At 38.0% G+C, this 18,176-nt stretch overlaps 4 protein-coding genes across 5 annotated transcripts; 2 read left to right on the forward strand and 2 right to left on the reverse strand.

The window, feature by feature from the left end:
• Window positions 1-6: 6 nt before the first annotated feature.
• LOC111459409 (ABC transporter B family member 6-like) lies at window positions 7-9,070 on the forward strand. Its single transcript, XM_023102309.1, has 11 exons — window positions 7-623; window positions 1,627-1,681; window positions 1,778-1,953; window positions 2,070-2,270; window positions 3,301-3,560; window positions 3,647-3,957; window positions 4,078-4,298; window positions 4,407-4,747; window positions 5,372-6,165; window positions 6,287-6,528; window positions 7,285-9,070. Exons 1-11 carry the CDS (start codon window positions 255-257, stop codon window positions 8,512-8,514), a joined length of 4,200 nt encoding a protein of 1,399 aa, XP_022958077.1. The 5' UTR covers window positions 7-254; the 3' UTR covers window positions 8,515-9,070.
• Window positions 9,071-9,850: 780 nt separating this feature from the next.
• Window positions 9,851-12,356, reverse strand: LOC111455996 (photosynthetic NDH subunit of lumenal location 1, chloroplastic). Of its 2 annotated transcripts, none has more exons than XM_023097688.1 (8): window positions 12,172-12,356; window positions 12,006-12,105; window positions 11,303-11,386; window positions 11,160-11,230; window positions 10,943-11,065; window positions 10,782-10,853; window positions 10,584-10,680; window positions 9,851-10,149 (listed from the first exon to the last, which is right to left on the reverse strand). In XM_023097688.1, the coding sequence occupies exons 1-8, from the start codon at window positions 12,226-12,228 to the stop codon at window positions 10,046-10,048; spliced, it is 708 nt and encodes a 235-aa protein (XP_022953456.1). In that variant the 5' UTR covers window positions 12,229-12,356; the 3' UTR covers window positions 9,851-10,045. The 2 variants fall into 2 exon arrangements, with proteins under 2 accessions (XP_022953456.1, XP_022953447.1); XM_023097679.1 differs by having other exon boundaries at window positions 11,160-11,233; window positions 12,172-12,355.
• Window positions 12,357-12,886: 530 nt separating this feature from the next.
• On the forward strand, window positions 12,887-13,592 carry LOC111462684. The gene is made up of 2 exons (XM_023106379.1): window positions 12,887-13,128; window positions 13,231-13,592. Exons 1-2 carry the CDS (start codon window positions 13,051-13,053, stop codon window positions 13,312-13,314), a joined length of 162 nt encoding a protein of 53 aa, XP_022962147.1. The 5' UTR covers window positions 12,887-13,050; the 3' UTR covers window positions 13,315-13,592.
• Window positions 13,593-14,438: 846 nt separating this feature from the next.
• LOC111462230 (WAT1-related protein At2g39510-like) lies at window positions 14,439-17,233 on the reverse strand. The gene is made up of 7 exons (XM_023105840.1): window positions 17,040-17,233; window positions 16,907-16,969; window positions 16,702-16,818; window positions 15,894-16,134; window positions 15,202-15,363; window positions 14,975-15,126; window positions 14,439-14,888 (listed from the first exon to the last, which is right to left on the reverse strand). The coding sequence occupies exons 1-7, from the start codon at window positions 17,231-17,233 to the stop codon at window positions 14,684-14,686; spliced, it is 1,134 nt and encodes a 377-aa protein (XP_022961608.1). The 3' UTR covers window positions 14,439-14,683.
• Window positions 17,234-18,176: the final 943 nt, after the last annotated feature.

Genomic DNA, 18,176 nt, shown 5'->3' on the forward strand with positions numbered 1-18,176 from the left:
AAAAAAAAAAAAAAAAAAAGGAAACAAGAAAACTTCCTCGGAGGAGGGGAACGAAGGAAGAAGAAGAAGATGAGGTGAGGGAGATACTGAAATCCCAGAAACAGGAACAATTCTTCGTATATTTCTTTGGGACTCGGAAAAATTCCTCTGAATTTAGCAGATCTGTGGCTAAATTTAGGGGGAATCAGGGTTTTTGTTTTCTCTGCTTTGGAGTTGACGGAGGGTGAGGGAGGGGATTAGGTTTCTTCTTCAAGATGATGATCTCTCGGGGGTTGTTTGGGTGGTCTCCACCTCATATACAACCCTTGACTCCTGTCTCTGAGGTATCGGAGCCGCCGGAATCTCCGTCTCCGTACCTTGACCCGGGTAATGACCCTACTGGCGAACGGATTGAGGAATCGGAAGAGATGGAGGAGCCTGAGGAGATTGAGCCGCCTCCTGCTGCTGTGCCGTTTTCGCGGCTCTTTGCGTGTGCCGACCGGCTTGATTGGACTCTCATGGTTGTTGGATCGATTGCCGCTGCAGCACATGGTACTGCTTTGGTCATTTATCTTCATTACTTTGCTAAGATTGTCCATGTGCAGAGGATTCCTCACGAACAGCAGTATGAAAGATTTAGGGAGGTCAGTAACTGATTCTCGAAAAACCTCCTTCTGGGGATTTATTGTGTGCATGTGGTGATTGCTGTGTTTGTTTCTGCCGGAATTGCTAAATTTGAAGGTTGAAGTGCCGGAAATGGATTTTTTCAGAGCCAATTTTCTTGGTCAAGGTGGCTGGGCTTAGAATATACGTTCCGGAGTGGTTCTCTTTTTTTCTTGGTTGGTTTGCGTTGGTAGTAGGACTAAGAGAATCCTTCATTTGGAAATTTTATTCTTTTACTACAAATAATAGTTCCCCTTTTTAGATATACCATTTCCTTTTCTATTCACTTGTGTAACTAGCTGGGTGTTCTGAATATTCCAAAGTGAATTGAATATTACCAGCAAGCTAAATCTTGATGTAGCTGTAAATTAATGACCAAAATTGTTTCATTTTCAATTCTAGTGGCGTGAAAATTCGTGCATTTACTCCGTTCCTAGCTCAATTATTGCACAATTTATAGGAATGTTAAATAATTCAAGCTATGTTAGATGTCTAAGGTGTATTCTTAATCCTCGTATTCTGTTCCATCATCACAATCAGTTGATTGGAGTATATCTATCTACCTTGTACTTTTGAAGTATAAATGCTGAATTGCTCAGTTCTTATGGGAACGCCTTGTAGTGGATCCAAGGCTAATTAAATTGTAACTTAGGTGCTTGACTCTACATATATATTAAAGACATGGCGTATGTAGGGACTAACGTGTGTTAGAAACATGCCTTATGCTTGTATTCATATTCTACTTCTGTTAATCTCATTCTCTTTGATGATTGGTTTGAGAATGGAGGACGAAAATTATGGAGTTGAGTGTAATTGTGTACATGACCTTTTTTTTTTTATTTTTTGTTGAAAATTTTCAGTCTCTGAATTTCATACTTAAACACATTAATTCTTTTAATTGTCAATCCTATATGCTTAGAAAATGCCCGTGTCAGAATTAGTGAGAAATGCTAAAATTTTTGTTTGGATTTCATTTCTTTGCAGCTTGCTTTAAGAGTTGTTTATATTGCAATTGGTGTTTTTGTTGCTGGTTGGATTGGTAAGATCTAATACTATTGAATGTTGCTTTATCCGAAATTCCTTATCATATTTAAGTTGATTTTATTGGCAATCAACTAACTTGTCTGTGTGATAGAGGTTTCATGCTGGATTCTGACTGGTGAAAGGCAGACTGCTGTCATTAGATCCAGATATGTTCAAGTGTTACTTAATCAAGATATGAGTTTCTTTGATACATATGGCAACAATGGGGATATTGTGAGCCAAGTACTGAGTGACGTGCTGCTCATTCAGTCTGCTCTCAGTGAAAAAGTATGTTCTGGACTCCCATTAGGGCTTGAGAATTATAATTTGGGTTATTTTGTTCCTCTTCTATGTACTCAATGGGATTTTTATGACCATCCTTGTCATTTTTGCACTCTTTTCAGGTTGGAAACTATATACACAATATGGCTACATTCTTCAGTGGCCTTGTCATTGGATTTATTAACTGCTGGCAGATTGCTCTCATAACTTTAGGCACTGGTCCTTTCATAGTTGCTGCTGGAGGAATATCAAATATATTTCTTCACAGGCTTGCTGAAAATATTCAAGACGCATATGCTGAAGCTGCTAGCATCGCAGAGCAGGTGCGTTATTTTTTCTTTCCTTCATTGTTTCAGGGGATATGGTTCGTACCCCCTACAATATCAGGAAACTATAGTATTTTGCACTTCTAATATTGTTAATACTGTTGCAAGTCTAAATTAGACTACTGTCTTCCTTATTTATTTTCATAGAATCTAAATCGATAGATAATCTAAATTCCCTAGATCTAGATAGTACTTAACAAGGTAAGATAAATCTAATTAAATTTCCAGTTACTAGTTCACAATAAATCTAACTAAACGGGATTACACAAATATCCTTCGACACTCCCCTCCAGCTGAGTAATAGATATCATTTATTCTCAGCTTGGATACTATGAATTACACCTATAATGGGGGTATAGTGGGAGCATGAGATGGAGGAGAGGGATGAGGGGGCAAGGGGGGAGTTGGGTAAAAGGGTATTATGGGAGAGAACAGCCAAAGTTTGAAGGGGGAGGGTGAGAAAATATATTATTAGGAAGAAACATATGCAAAAAGTGTGGAGTGAGGATTTAGATGGCTATCCATTTCTTCTTGTGGCATAGATTAAAAAAAATGGTTTTCGATCAGCTGATGCAAAAGGCATCAACACCTTCATTTGCATACCCCCAAAGATAGACATAATAGAATATTAGAAGTAAACCAAATTATTCCGTGATTTTCTTTAAAACAAAGGCCAGACGCTTATTATAGCAAAAAAATGCTATACGACTGGAATAGATCATGTTAAATAATTTTTATGAAGCTTTTGGCCATCTAGGTAGTGGATAATGGATGACAAGGCGCTCTAGATTCTATTTCCGGGCTTCTTGTGAGATACTATACATCTTTGAGGACTGCAATGTAGCAAATAATCTTTCTTACTTTTGAAGTATGTATGTGGAAATTTAGAAATAAAGGTGCAAGACTTAATTTTATGTTCTGCAAAACTGTGATCCTTTTCTTCATGTAAATATTACATATTGAGTAGACTTTGGAAAATGTGTGATTTCCATTGTTTTGAAATGAGTATTGAACCTATCTTACGCAGGCAGTCTCTTATGTCAGGACGCTGTATGCGTTCACAAATGAAACACTAGCCAAGTATTCTTATGCAACATCGTTACAAGCAACTCTGAGATATGGTATATTGATCAGCCTTGTGCAAGGTCTTGGGCTTGGATTCACCTATGGGCTTGCAATATGTTCCTGTGCTTTGCAACTTTGGGTTGGGAGGTTCTTGGTCACTCATCAGAAAGCTCATGGAGGAGAGATTATAACAGCACTATTTTCTATAATTTTGAGTGGCCTGTAAGTGTGGTTTTCATTTTTTTCTTCAAAATTGAAATTCTCGTCTCATCCTCCTGCTTCTCCTTGTGTATATTATTTATCTGTAGAGGGCTAAACCAAGCTGCCACAAACTTTTATTCATTTGACCAAGGACGAATAGCTGCTTATAGACTTTTTGAGATGATAAGTCGATCATCATCTGGAAGTAATCAGGATGGAGTCACTCCATCTTCCATTCAAGGGAATATTGAATTTCGTAATGTATATTTCAGCTATCTATCTCGCCCTGAAATTCCTATCTTGAGTGGATTTTACCTTACCGTGCCTGCAAAAAAAGCTGTGGCACTTGTTGGGAGAAATGGATCTGGAAAAAGCAGTATAATCCCGCTCATGGAGCGGTTTTATGATCCCACGTTAGGTACAAAATTTGTGTTCTTGCTTCTCTTGGTTCCTTATAATCCTTTCCTTGGACTTTAATGAAAGTGAAACTTGAGATGTTTCTTAGCTCCTCAATCTATCAACTTATTTTTTGCTGCAGGAGAAGTTCTTTTGGATGGAGAAAATATAAAAAGCCTAAAATTAGAGTGGCTAAGAAGTCAGATAGGATTAGTGACACAAGAACCCGCCTTGCTAAGTTTGAGCATTCGAGATAATATTGCATATGGGCGAAATGCAACTCTTGACCAAATTGAAGAAGCTGCTAAAATAGCTCATGCACATACGTTTATTAGCTCTCTTGAGAAAGGATATGACACACAGGTAAACCAAAAGTCATGTGAAGATATGATTACGAGTTCTCTCATTTATTGTCCTACGAGTTCCAACTTCCCCCATTGTTCTTTAGTTTTTTAAAAAGTCAATCATCAGGTAGGAAGGGCTGGAATCGAACTGATGGAGGAGCAGAAAATAAAACTCTCAATTGCTAGAGCGGTGCTTTTAAATCCATCTATTCTGCTGCTTGATGAGGTAACCGGTGGTCTTGATTTTGAGGCTGAAAAAGCTGTGCAAGCTGCTCTTGATCTTCTCATGCTGGGACGTTCAACAATAATTATAGCTCGACGGCTTAGCCTAATTCGGAATGCAGACTACATTGCTGTGATGGAGGAGGGCCAACTTGTTGAAATGGGCACTCATGATGAATTGTTGAGCCTTGATGGTCTTTACACTGAACTTCTTAAGTGTGAAGAAGCCGCAAAGCTTCCCAGAAGGTATAATTAAGAGTCCAGCATTATATGTTTTCCATCTGTCATATATTCTTTCGAAATCCAGCCTTTTATTTTCTGCTGTAGGAGTCTTCTGATCAACTGCAGCAAAATTTTCTTCTATTGATGGCTCAGCTCGAAAAAATCACCTACTCGAATGCAACCCCCGTCCCCTCCCTCACCTTTATCGACAAAAAAAAAGAAATTTTAGCCGAGTTCTCCAAAATTTCCTCAGATGAGCACGATTGTTAATTGTTTGTTTATTTGTTCGGATAGAAATCAAGCTTTCATTGATAAGAGATAGAAATAATGCAAAAGTGCAAACAAAGATACCACTCAAAACATGATAGAGCCAAAATAAACCTAAAGACCTGATCAAGATAGTTGTTAATTGTAAATGTATTTCTGTTATTTTAGAATTCCAATTGGAGGACATTTTTTAGAACTCTTTGGCGGGTTGGATTTGTTATCTTCCCTTTTCATACATACTACCAGTTTCATCTTTTAACGATGGTCATGTCTCTTATCTGGAAAAAGAAATGTGAAGGTTATATTGCTGCATATCTCTTTGGATAGTTGAAATACTTGGTTATTTCTTCTGAATTGCTTCTATATTATGACTTCATTCAGGATGCCAGTCAGAAATTACAAGGATACTTCAGCTTTCCAATTTGAAAAAGATTCTTCTGCGAGTCACAGTGTCCAAGAACCATCATCCCCTAAATTTATGAAGTCACCCTCTCTTCAGAGGGTTCCTGGTGTTTTACGGTCGACAGATGGTGTTTATAACAATTCTCATGAATCACCTAAAGTTTCTAGCCCCCCTCCTGAAAAGATATCTGAAAATGGTCAGACCTTGGATTCTTCTGTTGACAAGGAACCATCAATCAGGCGGCAGGATAGTTTCGAAATGAGACTCCCAGAGTTACCAAAGATTGATGTTCAATCTACACATCGTCAAACGTCAAATGGTTCAGACCCTGAGTCACCTATTTCACCTCTCTTAACATCTGATCCCAAAAGTGAACGTTCTCATTCACAGACTTTCAGTAGACTGCACAGTCGATCAGACGACTTTCAAATGAAAGCAAAGGACGAAAAGGATACTAAGCATAAAAAGTCACCATCCTTTTGGAGGCTAGCTGAACTTAGCTTTGCAGAGTGGCTTTATGCCGTCTTAGGAGGTCTTGGTGCTGCCATCTTTGGATCTTTCAATCCTCTTCTCGCATATGTAATTGGTCTGATAATAACAGCATATTACAAAAGGGGTGAAGGCCATAGCCTAAAGCATGAAGTAGACAAATGGTGCTTGATCATTGCTTGCATGGGCTTTGTCACAGTGATTGCCAATTTTCTTCAACATTTTTACTTTGGAATAATGGGGGAGAAAATGACTGAGCGAGTTCGGAGAATGATGTTTTCAGGTGAGTGTTTTATCTTCTAGTTTCTGTACAGTTTTGCCCTACATGGAGTATAATTGTTTATGCATTTCAGTTAACGTTGATTTGTCTTTTTTATATTCTTCTGTCCCCCAAAAAATAACAGCAATGCTGCGAAATGAAGTCGGATGGTTTGATGAAGAGGAAAACAGTGCAGACACTTTATCCATGCGTTTGGCAAACGATGCTACATTCGTACGAGCTACTTTTAGCAACCGACTTTCCATATTTATTCAAGATAGTGCTGCTGTTATTGTTGCACTTCTTATTGGAATGGTGCTACAATGGCGTTTGGCACTTGTGGCATTGGCAACGTTGCCAGTGTTGACTGTTTCTGCCTTTGCACAGGTGTGAATTCTTTACTTTTTAGTTCAATTTTTTGCTTTCTAAATTATCTTCCAAAGGAAATGCTAGCTTATGGTAGCCCAGACCTTTTAAGTGAACTTCATGGACATGGATATTTTATCTGCCACCCATCCGAACTATATATAAAAATAAAATAAAAAAAATAAAAAAAAGAAAGAAAGAAAGAAAGAAGAGGAAAGTACCAAGGAAGAAAGGGGAAATAGAATTGACAGGGTTTTCATGTGGGATCGAAGAAACACTCTTTATAAAGGTGTGAAAACCTCTCCCTTGCAGACACGTTTTAAAAACTTTGAGGGTAAGCCCAAAAGAGAAAGTCCAAAGAGGATCATATCTACTAACGATGGGCTTGGGGCGTTACAAATGGTATTAGAGCTAGACACCGAACAATGTGCCAGTGAGGAGGCTGTTCCCCGAAAGGTGTAGACACGAGGCGGTGTGCCAGCAAGGACGCTGGGCACCGATAATTAATTTATAAGAAATTAACATAAATTACAAAAAATGAGTATTAATGAAAACTCAAGGGTATATATGTAAAATATGTAAAATCGTGTGAAACATAGGGACCAAATGGAACTAAATTGAATTCTCAAGTAAAAATGTAACATTTTGAAACCTAGGAACCAAATGGTAAATGGTAAGTATAGTAAAAGATTAAGGACCAAGAAGGTATTTTTCCTTAATAAAAATTATTTACATATTCAACATAAGATTACCTTTTTCTTTTGTGGAATACTGCAGAAGTTATGGCTTGCTGGATTTTCAAGGGGCATCCAGGAGATGCACCGGAAAGCATCCTTGGTTCTTGAAGATGCAGTAAGAAACATATACACCGTAGTAGCATTCTGTGCTGGAAATAAGGTTATGGAACTCTACAGATTGCAACTTAACAAAATTTTTAAGCAGAGCTTCCTTCATGGCATGGCAATTGGTTTTGCATTTGGCTTTTCACAGTTTCTGCTCTTTGCCTGTAATGCCCTTCTTCTTTGGTACACTGCATTTGCTGTCAAAAAGAGGTTTATGGAGCTGCCTATTGCTCTTCAAGTGTACATGGTGTTCTCTTTTGCAACATTTGCCTTGGTGGAACCTTTTGGGTTGGCTCCGTATATTCTTAAACGACGCAAGTCACTCATTTCGGTATTTGAGATCATAGACCGTGTACCAAAGATTGACCCAGACGATAACTCGGCATTGAAGCCGCCTAACGTCTATGGAAGCATCGAACTGAAAAATGCAGATTTCTGTTATCCTACTCGTCCCGAAGTTTTGGTATTGAGCAATTTCAGTCTTAAAGTTAATGGTGGGCAGACTGTGGCAGTGGTGGGTGTTTCTGGATCAGGAAAGAGCACGATAATATCGTTGATTGAGAGATTCTATGACCCCGTTGCGGGTCAAGTTTTGTTGGATGGTCGAGATTTGAAGACCTATAACTTGAGATGGTTGAGGAATCATTTAGGTCTTGTTCAGCAGGAACCTATAATCTTTTCAACAACCATAAGGGAAAACATTATATATGCAAGGCACAATGCTAGTGAAGCTGAAATGAAAGAGGCTGCTAGAATAGCAAATGCTCACCATTTCATTAGTAGCCTACCTCATGGTTATGACACACATGTAGGAATGAGGGGTGTGGATCTAACCCCAGGGCAGAAACAGAGAATTGCAATAGCTCGGGTAGTGTTGAAGAATGCACCTATCCTTTTGTTGGACGAGGCAAGTTCCTCGATCGAATCTGAGTCAAGTCGGGTCGTGCAAGAGGCTCTTGACACTTTAATCATGGGAAACAAAACAACCATTCTGATTGCCCATAGAGCTGCAATGATGAGGCATGTTGATAATATCGTGGTACTAAATGGTGGTCGAATAGTGGAGGAGGGTACTCACGATTCCTTGGTCGCTAAGAACGGCCTATACGTCCGCTTGATGCAGCCACATTTTGGTAAGGGTTTACGACAGCATCGACTTGTTTAAGTTATGGAATCTGATTGTTCAAAACACGGTGTGTTTTCGTTTGCCTTCGTTAGCTCCATCTGCCCTGTTTGAGATTCTGAGAAAGAGAACTCCTCCGAGAGATTTTGTAGCTCATCATGCATAGCTAGGGGCATCAGATCGGACAGAAGTAATAGTAGTTTCTTTGCTCAGACGTGGTAGGGTACAGAATTAGGAGCTTTTTGGAGTTTAACCGAAGGGGGCCTTCTCTTGGGGCCAGAGATCCATATTCTTTAGGAGGCAAGCATCAATACCATTGGGTTTGTTGTCTCCATGGTATACTGATTTGTTTATTGAATGATTAGAATAGGGGGTGGGGTGGGGTGGGTTCAAATTCTAGGTGTGGTTTTCATTTTCTAAATTTTATTTTTCATTTCAAAGACTCCTCTCTCTTGTGTATGTTGAATCTTCGTAGGAATCTTGGGAAGCTGAAGAGGAAGAATACGTTTGTAACCTTTGTAAATACGTCGTTTACAATTAATCAATAGCTGTTCGTTTTTTGGTTGTGTTTTAACCCAACCAACTCGTTTCCTTTTCATTCGAGTATTTTGGTTGTGCTTAACCCAACCAACTCGTTTCCTTTTCATTCGAAGTATTTTGGTTGATCAAGAGGAAAATTTCCTCAGGTATCGCTCCACTCTCTTTGTACATATTATATATATATATATACATTTATAAAGTTTATAACATTACATGATGTTATAAACTTTATAAATATTTTTTTTAATATTGATGGATAGGAATTACGACTCTCCGCAATGGTATGATATTGTCCACTTTGAGCATAAGCTCTCATGATTTTGCTTGGGCTTTCCCAAAAGACCACATTCCAATGAAGATGTATTCCTTACCTATAAACCCATGATCATTCCTTAAATTAGCTAACGCCGGACAATCCTTCCCTTGAACAAAATATACTATAGAGCCTCCCTTGAGGTCTATGTAGCCCTCAAACAGCCTCCCCTTAATCGAGACTCGACTCCTTTCTCAGGAGCCCTCAAACAAAGTACACCATTTGTTCGACACATGAGTCACTTTTGACTACACTTTCGAAGCTAGAAATTTCTTTGTTCGACACTAAAGAATTCTATTGACATGACTAAATTAAGAAATGATCATGGATTTATAGGTAAGGACTACATCTTCATTGGAATGAAGCCTTTTGGAGAAACCCAAAGCAAAGTCATTAGAGTTTATGCTCAAAGTAGACAATATCATACCATTGTGGAGAGTCGTGGTTCCTAACAATTACATCATTTTTAGAACCATCTTTTATCTTACTATTTCTTGAGAATTTTTCAGAATTTTTAAACCCATGGAATCTAATGCGTTCTTATTTTGTTTCATCTGTGGACAAATGGGAAGTAAATTTAGCTCTGAAAAGATATACCTTACAAGGGAGATAGCTATATACCAACTATATATACAACAATATGCAATAGTGCTACATATTAAATGAAAAGGGAAATTTTAAAATAGAGAAACTGAGTGATTTACGACCTTTAGAAACAGCTCAGATATCCAACACTCTGAATGAGTCGGCAACCACTTTAAGCATGTCACGATACCTTCTCCACCTTCTGTCATTTGCCCCAACTATCAAAGTATAGTACCTACCTGCATATTACAAAAAAGGGTTGTTTTAACCCGAACCTGAGGATAGCAATCAGTTAAGACATATATCATCGACTAAACGATTAGAGATTTGAATTCTCCCACGTGAAAAAAACTTGCAATGCTTCTATTAACTCAACAGAATATACAAGTGCAACGGAATAAATACAGGTTTAATTCAGCTCAAGATCGGGGACTTTAACACGAATCAAATTGTATTCAACTCACAAAATATAGGGTAGTTATGAACTAGTTTAAGATTGCAGAATACAACTCGATCAAATGAGTTTGGTTAACCTTGATTCTGTTGGAATGAAATTGTTTCCAAACATCTCTTGGGTAAAAAAGTATCCTAGGTCAACAAGCAGGGGATTTAGAGCTGATAAATCAAAATATGGAAGGGTCCAAAATTCTTAAGGTACAAAATATGAGCTTACCATTTGCAACGGCTATGGTTGCAAAGGAGGTGCGGGAGTATGCTCTAGAACTAAGTTTATACTCAAAGGTATAATAATTTTTCCCATCAATCGTTCGCTGAAACAGGTAAATAAAAGATCAACCAGATGTCCATAAACAGACCTCAAGATACTACTACATAGAAATATGGATTTGGAGAGACTGATAAAGATGCAAACCTCCTTCATGTCGTATATGGTAGCCTTTTGATTTGGTGCAGCATATCGATGTTTTACCAAAAAGTTAACAACCTGCTTGAGTCGAGTCGAGTCGAGTCGAGTTAATTATTCAGACATCTTTCCAGTATATCAAATATGATTTTAATTGAAGATTCCTTTACCTCATCTAATGAACCTTCTTCATGGATATCCTTTTTCTCTGTTGGTATGAACTTCACTCTAACATTCTGTAGTTGCAGGTATCGATCCTTGAATGCCGAATCATGTGCTCTAAAATCAAATTCCTGGACAGGGAACATTTCAAAATTGTTTGTTTTAGTATATTCTTTGGTTTAGTACAGAAAAATCTCATGTTTCTCCTGGTTGAATTTTTCTTACCCTCCAATCAGAAGGGTAATAATAGGAATACCCATCTGTAGAATCTACAAATGCTCGATAATTTTTCGGGACTTCTGCGCATACAGACCACGAAATTAATTTAGAATCCAACATTAGATTATCAGAGAGAAGTGAATTTATACCTTCAGCAAATAGGGGACTTGCAGCAAATAAACTTGCAGCTAGAGCTCCAACTCCCAACAGAAGCGGCCTTCTATTGCAATGACCTAATGTTAATATTCAACATCACAGTATTACGGTCATTACGGAAATCTAGGCTTGAGAAAACAGCGAAAGAAAAGAAAAGTTCCAATTAGAACAAATCAAAATCCACTTTAGGAGAACATTCCCACTATAAAAACCATAGAAATGAGTCATAATTTTGCTAAAATTCCAAGCAGAACTTAATCAAAATACTTATTGAGAGAACAATCCCACTATGAAAAACCATAGAAGTCACGTAGAAGTTATCATCGATTTTTTCTTTTTCAAACATCAATGTCTGTCTAGGCCAATTTGCGAACACCTTGGTTAATCTCAAAAAACAACTACCAAACTCTACTACATTTGATTGCTAAGTAAATTCATATCATTTTAAATCCTAGATAGGTTGTCACCATGTTTGAACGTATATCTTCGAAGCCCCTTTTGTTTTTGACATTTCTACAAACACCTTGCATGCAAGCTACAAATCTCATATAATTCCACAGTTCTCTAAATTTGAAACAAATTTCCACCAACAAGCAATCAGATTAATTACCAAACGAGCATTTTCATCGCATAACAAGCAAAACCAAAACCTCAAGCATTGGAATCAACCGAAGAGCTTAAAACTACAAGTCTTACTTTCCACACGGGAAGTTCTCTCAGTTGAGCAAATGATGGTAGTACAGGAAGAATACGAACAAGTAGCTGTTGATGGCTCATTGAAAGGAAGCAACCTCGGCTGGAATTAAAGCACAATGAGATTCAAGAATTGGGTTGTGTAAGATCAGTCAATCAAATTACTAACCTTCCAATTAGATGCGGACGTCGGAACCCAACTCAAGCATGAGGTTGAAACTGCCATATCTGATCCAAAGAAGCTCTCATGAAATGGAAAAAAAATGGAAACTTAGAATGATATCTGATCGGGTTGGGTTTCTGTGGTCATCTTGACCACTCTTCTTCTGTTGTTTCTTTCTCCCTCTCCGAATTTTGTAATGTTTAATTTTTTTTTTTCTTCTTTTTCTTTATTTTTTTTTTATAAATTTGTTGATTAAATTAATACTAATTTTAAATATTAATGTTTCAAAAATACTTCTAAAACTTTAAAAAAAAATTAAAAATTTAAAAATAATACATGTTTAATAGATATTTTTCGTCGTAAAAAAAAATTTAAAACTTTTTTTAATTAAAATCCTTAAGCTATTTTTAAAATTTAATAAGTATTTTTTAAAAAATTTCAATTTATAGACCTTTTAAAAAATAATTTTAATATATATTACAGATATTTATAATTTTTAGTTCATATATATATATATTAATTTATACCAAGTCTGGAAGATGATCCTAAATCTCTTCCTCTCGACCCGACCCGACCCGACCCGACCCGACCCATAAACATCTCATATTTATCTAAATTTGATGCAATTAAAAGTAAAAAATTTATTTATTTCTTTTAAGAAAAAACGTAGATATATTATGGTTCCCCAATCCGAAATGAAATTTCTATACACTGCTCGGTGGAGAAAACGACATGTCGACTGTGAAAAAAATCATGAAGAGTCGACTCGACAAACCGACGTTCAGGTTGCGAGGTAAATCTGGTGGGCGCGAAATTCTCCGGGTGGAAGAAGGAAGAGAGTTCAGTCCAACATCTCAATTGGTTCAGGATTAGGGTTTTGAAGAGATGGAAGTCAAGAATCTTCTCAAGGACAAGAAATTCTGGTTCGCCTCCTTCCTTATTGCTTGGGCCGCAGCTCTCCAGGTGCAATTCCCTGTTTTAGGGTTTAACTTTTATCTTCACCGCTTTTCTTTTCCCTGTTGAACTCTCAGCTGATATGAGTGTGGGGAATAATTTATGGTACAGGGGCACATGATGTGGTTGCAGAGGCAGGATTCTTTCAAGCAGAAGTTTGGAACTTCCGATCAAGAAAATGATCCTGAAAAATGAGGCTCAATTTCCATATATTTCTCCTGTAAGTTCTATTGCCATTAAAGAGGCTGCATCGGCGGGGGTTAATTCCTCGTAATGAATTTTTTAGGCTGAATCCGTATGTGTAAATTTATTGCTATGTTTTGATAGAAATGCAATACATTTGGTCATTTTGATCTCTATGAATGAGTACATTTGGTGTTCTTTCTTCAGTGGCTTTATTAATTTGGCTGTTCTATGAAACATACGATCTGATATTCATGGTAGTTGTTGAATGAAATGCCGCCTTATCTGGATGATCAGCTATTTGGTCTTTTTTATGTGTGTGTGTGTGTGTGCCCAAGATGATGACAATTGGGTAGGGATCCAATTCATTTGGTTCTTCCAACTACGTTTAATTCAGCTTGCTTCCCAAGATTAGCTTGTTTATACCTGACTTGAATGGTCTTTTCAGCTGTTTATTAGGATAAGATTTAGACTTCAATGAGTTTCTCTCTCTATGGTTGGTGCGGATTGTCTACTGCTTTCTGCATCAGACAGTCCCTGACATAGAACAAAGTTCATGTCCTTGTTTTAGTTACAATTTTTTTTCTTCTGAAAGTATCCTTATTAAATTCTTCTGGTGAGATCCTACATCGGTTGGAGAAGAGAACGAAATACCCTATAAGGGTGTGGAAACCTCTCCCTAACAGACGCGTTTTAAAAACCTTGAGGAGAAGCCGAAAGAGGACAATTTCTACTAGCGGTGGGTTTGGGCGGTTACAAATGGTATCAGAGCTAGACACCGGACGATGTGCCAGCGAGGAGGCTAAGCCTCGAAGGGGGGTGGACATGAGGCGGTGTGCCAGAAAGGACTTTGGCCCTCAAAGGAGGTGGATTAGAGGGTCCCACATCGATTGGAGAAGGGAACAGGTGCCAGCAAGGACGCTGGGCCCCGAAGGGGGGTGGATGTGAGATTCCACATCGATTAGGGAGGAGAATGAAACATTCTTTATAAGGACGGTGGAAACCTCTCCCTAACAGACGCTTTTTAAAAACCTTGAAGGAAAGCTCGAGAGAGAAAGCCCAAAGAGAACAATATCTGCTAGTGGTGGGCTTGGACCGTTACACTTGTTGTAGTTAGAAATTAGTTGGCATATGAGTGGCATTTTGGAATTTAGCTCAGTTATATTACAAATGAAGAATCAGGAGTTGTCCACTTCAGAATAATTTGACCCTGGGTCTACCTCACAATTTGACTAATTTATACACTAAGCATATTAGACATCCTTCCAAATTCACCCAAATGAAACAGAAGCAGAGAGAAACAGAATTGGCTGCATGGACTCTTTCCTAACCCCATCAATGGCTTTATGAAAGTTTTGATGATTGCTCTTTGATGCTCGTATCAAACAGAACCATCCACTGTCTTTATTCTAGCAAGATCAACTACAAGTTCTTTATCTGAAGTCTTAGGTATGTCGGTTATGGCAGTCGGTTTCTGATCGGATGGGGCTATCTTCTCAATATCCGACTTGTATGGAGCCTGATCCTTGATTTTACCCCACAGAACTAGATAAAGACCTGTAATAATAACAGCTGCTCCAAGAACCCTGCAAAATATTTAGGATCATTTGGATTATTATCACCAAACTCTGATCTCTGCATTGGTGGGCTGTGGAATAGTCAGGTTAATTACCTTCCAAAGTATAATATCTCGGATAATGCGAATGAACTGATGATTGCAACAATGACCATGCTTAGGGGACTAAATGTACTTGCAAAAACTGGCCCTTTCGTTTTCATTATCGCTGCTTGAATAGTATATGAGACCCCTGAAGACATGATTCCCTACAAGAAACAGGGAACTGTGAATTGTATGAAACTATTTGAAACCGATTCTGTGTTCAGTTGATGATTTCTTACACTGTATAAAGGAGCTAAGAGGGTGGAATCTAAATGTAATGACCAGGCAGCAGGATTGTGCCTTTCCATTCCCAAAGCTATCACTGAGGCTTGCACGGCGCCGGTGAAGCATATCAAAGCTGTTAGGGAGAGCTGTGCAGGGTATACCTTTACTGTAATCGCCTGGAAGATTGAAGAAATTAAGAAATGAAAACCCATTTGATAATCCTTTTCTGTTATCCTTTTAAGAATAGCATTCTATAATTGCTAATATCTCTTCATGTTGGGTTGAATCATGTGAGATTCCACCTCGGTTAGGGAGGAGAATCAAACATTCTTTATAAGGATGTGGAAGCTTCCCCTTAGCAGACGTGTTTTAAAAACTTTGAGGGGAAGCTCGAAAAGGAAAGCCCAAAGAGAACAATATCGGCTAGTGGTGGGCTTGGGCGATGTGCCAGTGAGAAGACTGAGTCCTGAAGGGGAGTGGACACGAGGCAGTGTGCCAGCAAGAACACTGGACCCTGAAGGGGGTGGATTGTGAGATCCCACATGTGTTAAGGAGGAGAACAGAACATTCTTTATAAGAGTGTAGAAACCTCTCCTAGTAGACGCGTTTTAAAAATTTTGAGTGAAAGTCCAAAGAAAATAATATCTGCTAGTGGTGGGTTTAGGCTGTTACAAATGATTGAATATTTTGGAAGATGGATTTTTACCTGAAGAACAGTAAAAACAGACCAAAAAATGCAGCCTGTAGTGATCATGAGAGCACCCTTGAGAAAATCATGCTGGCTGACTGCAGCTGCAGAAGAGTGATGGAGGAGGGTGTTCTTTGTCCATGGCAGGCTCACAATTGGCCCCCTTACCATAGTCATTATCATAGCCCCTCCCACCGCTACCACTGTCCCTAGTATCTTTGCCTGGCTTGACAACTGCCTTACGTTAACCTTCTCCAGCCTAAACAAAACATAGAACAGATGGGATTCATTATGTGAACTATAGTTCATCTCTGAGCTCTTAGTCGATAATATATCATTTAATTAGTATTTAGGTGTGAGATCCCACGTTGATTGTAGTGAAAAACGAAACATTCTTTATAAAATGTAGAAATCTCTCCTTAGCAGACACGTTCTAAAAACCTTGAGAGAAAGCTCGAAGGGAAAAGTCTAAAGAGGACAATATATGTTAGCGGTGAGCTTGGATCATTACATTAGGTTAGCTGAACTTTTAGTCATCTGTATATGCTTTAACAGATTGTATCTTTAATTTTGTCTCTAATCTTTAAAATATTTCAATTCCAATATTTATATTTTAGTGTTTCTTTATTAGTGATTCCATGACCATATACTTTATTAATTGAGATAGACATATCTATTTTAATATGATGAAATAGACATATCTGACCATAGAATCAGAAATTACCTATTTCGTAACCCTAAAAGGTTTTTTGTTTTTTAATATCGGTTAGTAAATATCAAAACATTTAATACGCAATCATATAATTGAAGCTTTTAACTAAATTACCGAACAATCCAAGCCAGGAGGAAGATGAGACCAGGGACCATGTTGGTCATAGCAGAGGCGAAAGTTGCTGTAGTGTACTTCATGCCCGTGTAATATAAGTTTTGGTCGAGTGCAGGCCTGTGATACAGACTCAAAAGTTTAAGTTGGTAGATTACATTAAATTTAATATTTCGCTCGGTGGAGATTAAGGGTTAAAAGTTCTTACTCCAATAATCCAAGCAAGACAATCTTTCCAAAAACGGACCAAGTCATCTTGGGTCTCACTTTCCTGTTATTAACACCGTTAACAGAACTCTCTCAAAGAGAGATAAAGAGGAGAGAGTAGAAAGAAGAGAGACCTTTCAAAGACGAGAGCTAAAGGAGCAACGACAACAGTGGCAATGGCGTAACGATAGACGACTAAAACGTGCTGGTTGAGTCCTTGGTTAAGAGCAAACTTGGAAATGATGACCATTCCGGCAGTGATGAACTGCTGAAGAATCACTGCAATAAATGGCCTGGCTTGGGTCCACAGTCCGGTGTGATGCTCCATACCGCCGGTGTCGCCGGAGACAAATCTGTAGACGGTAAGAGTTGATATCCATTTCAAGCTTTGTGAGAGGCCTTTTTATAGTGAGGGATTTCCAAACAAAACATGTCCATAAAATCACCACTACGTAAGGGTCACATCACAGCAGAAGAAGCATGTAATATTTATTTTTTCAGGTACGTGCATTCGTGGCTCAAATCCAACCTTGTTCCTTTTACCTAATTTTTTTAAGATGTTATTAAGTAATATGAACTCACGTACGTCTCTATTCATGTTGCCAACCTAAATATAACTTAACTATTCGAACTTCACGCCCCTACCAATCAAAGCGACCGAAAGACTTTCTACTTCATCGAAAAAGAGACAACGAGAAAGAAGCAAACTTTCTACCGCCCGACAACTACATAAGCTACAAGCATCGAGCTTTCTCCACCAACTTTCCGAGCCATAAGCACACAGTGGAGGTCACTCCGACAAACCATAGATCATAAATGTGTCTTCTTAATCACCCCATTCACCCAAAAAGGGTCTGTGTATTTCTATGAGTGTGGAAACCTCTCCTTAACAAACATGTTAACACACACTCAAGAATATATCGGTTTCATAAAGTCAATAGTAAAGTTTCTGGAAAAAGCTTGATCATCGTCCACGAATATTCAACTCTGAATTGGATTCCTAGAAACGAAGTGGTTAGAACAAAAGACGTAGACGACATCTACGATTCCACAAAACCGTAGTGCAATTCCAAGTCTCCATTTTTTGGATATTAAAATTAGACCATTATCATCACTAACCCTATTCTTTTTGCGTATACTCCAAGTTAATTAAATTCCAACATTTAAAGGAATTAGCCTTGTGTGCGGTTGCTTTATAATATAATTTAAATTATATAAATAAATTCAACTATTAATTTTTTATTAAAAAAAAAAAAAAAAAAAAAAAAAAA

The sequence above is a fragment of the Cucurbita moschata genome, unplaced genomic scaffold (genome assembly GCF_002738365.1).
Source record: "Cucurbita moschata cultivar Rifu unplaced genomic scaffold, Cmos_1.0 Cmo_Scf00002, whole genome shotgun sequence".
In the NCBI taxonomy this organism is placed as follows: Eukaryota; Viridiplantae; Streptophyta; class Magnoliopsida; order Cucurbitales; family Cucurbitaceae; genus Cucurbita; species Cucurbita moschata.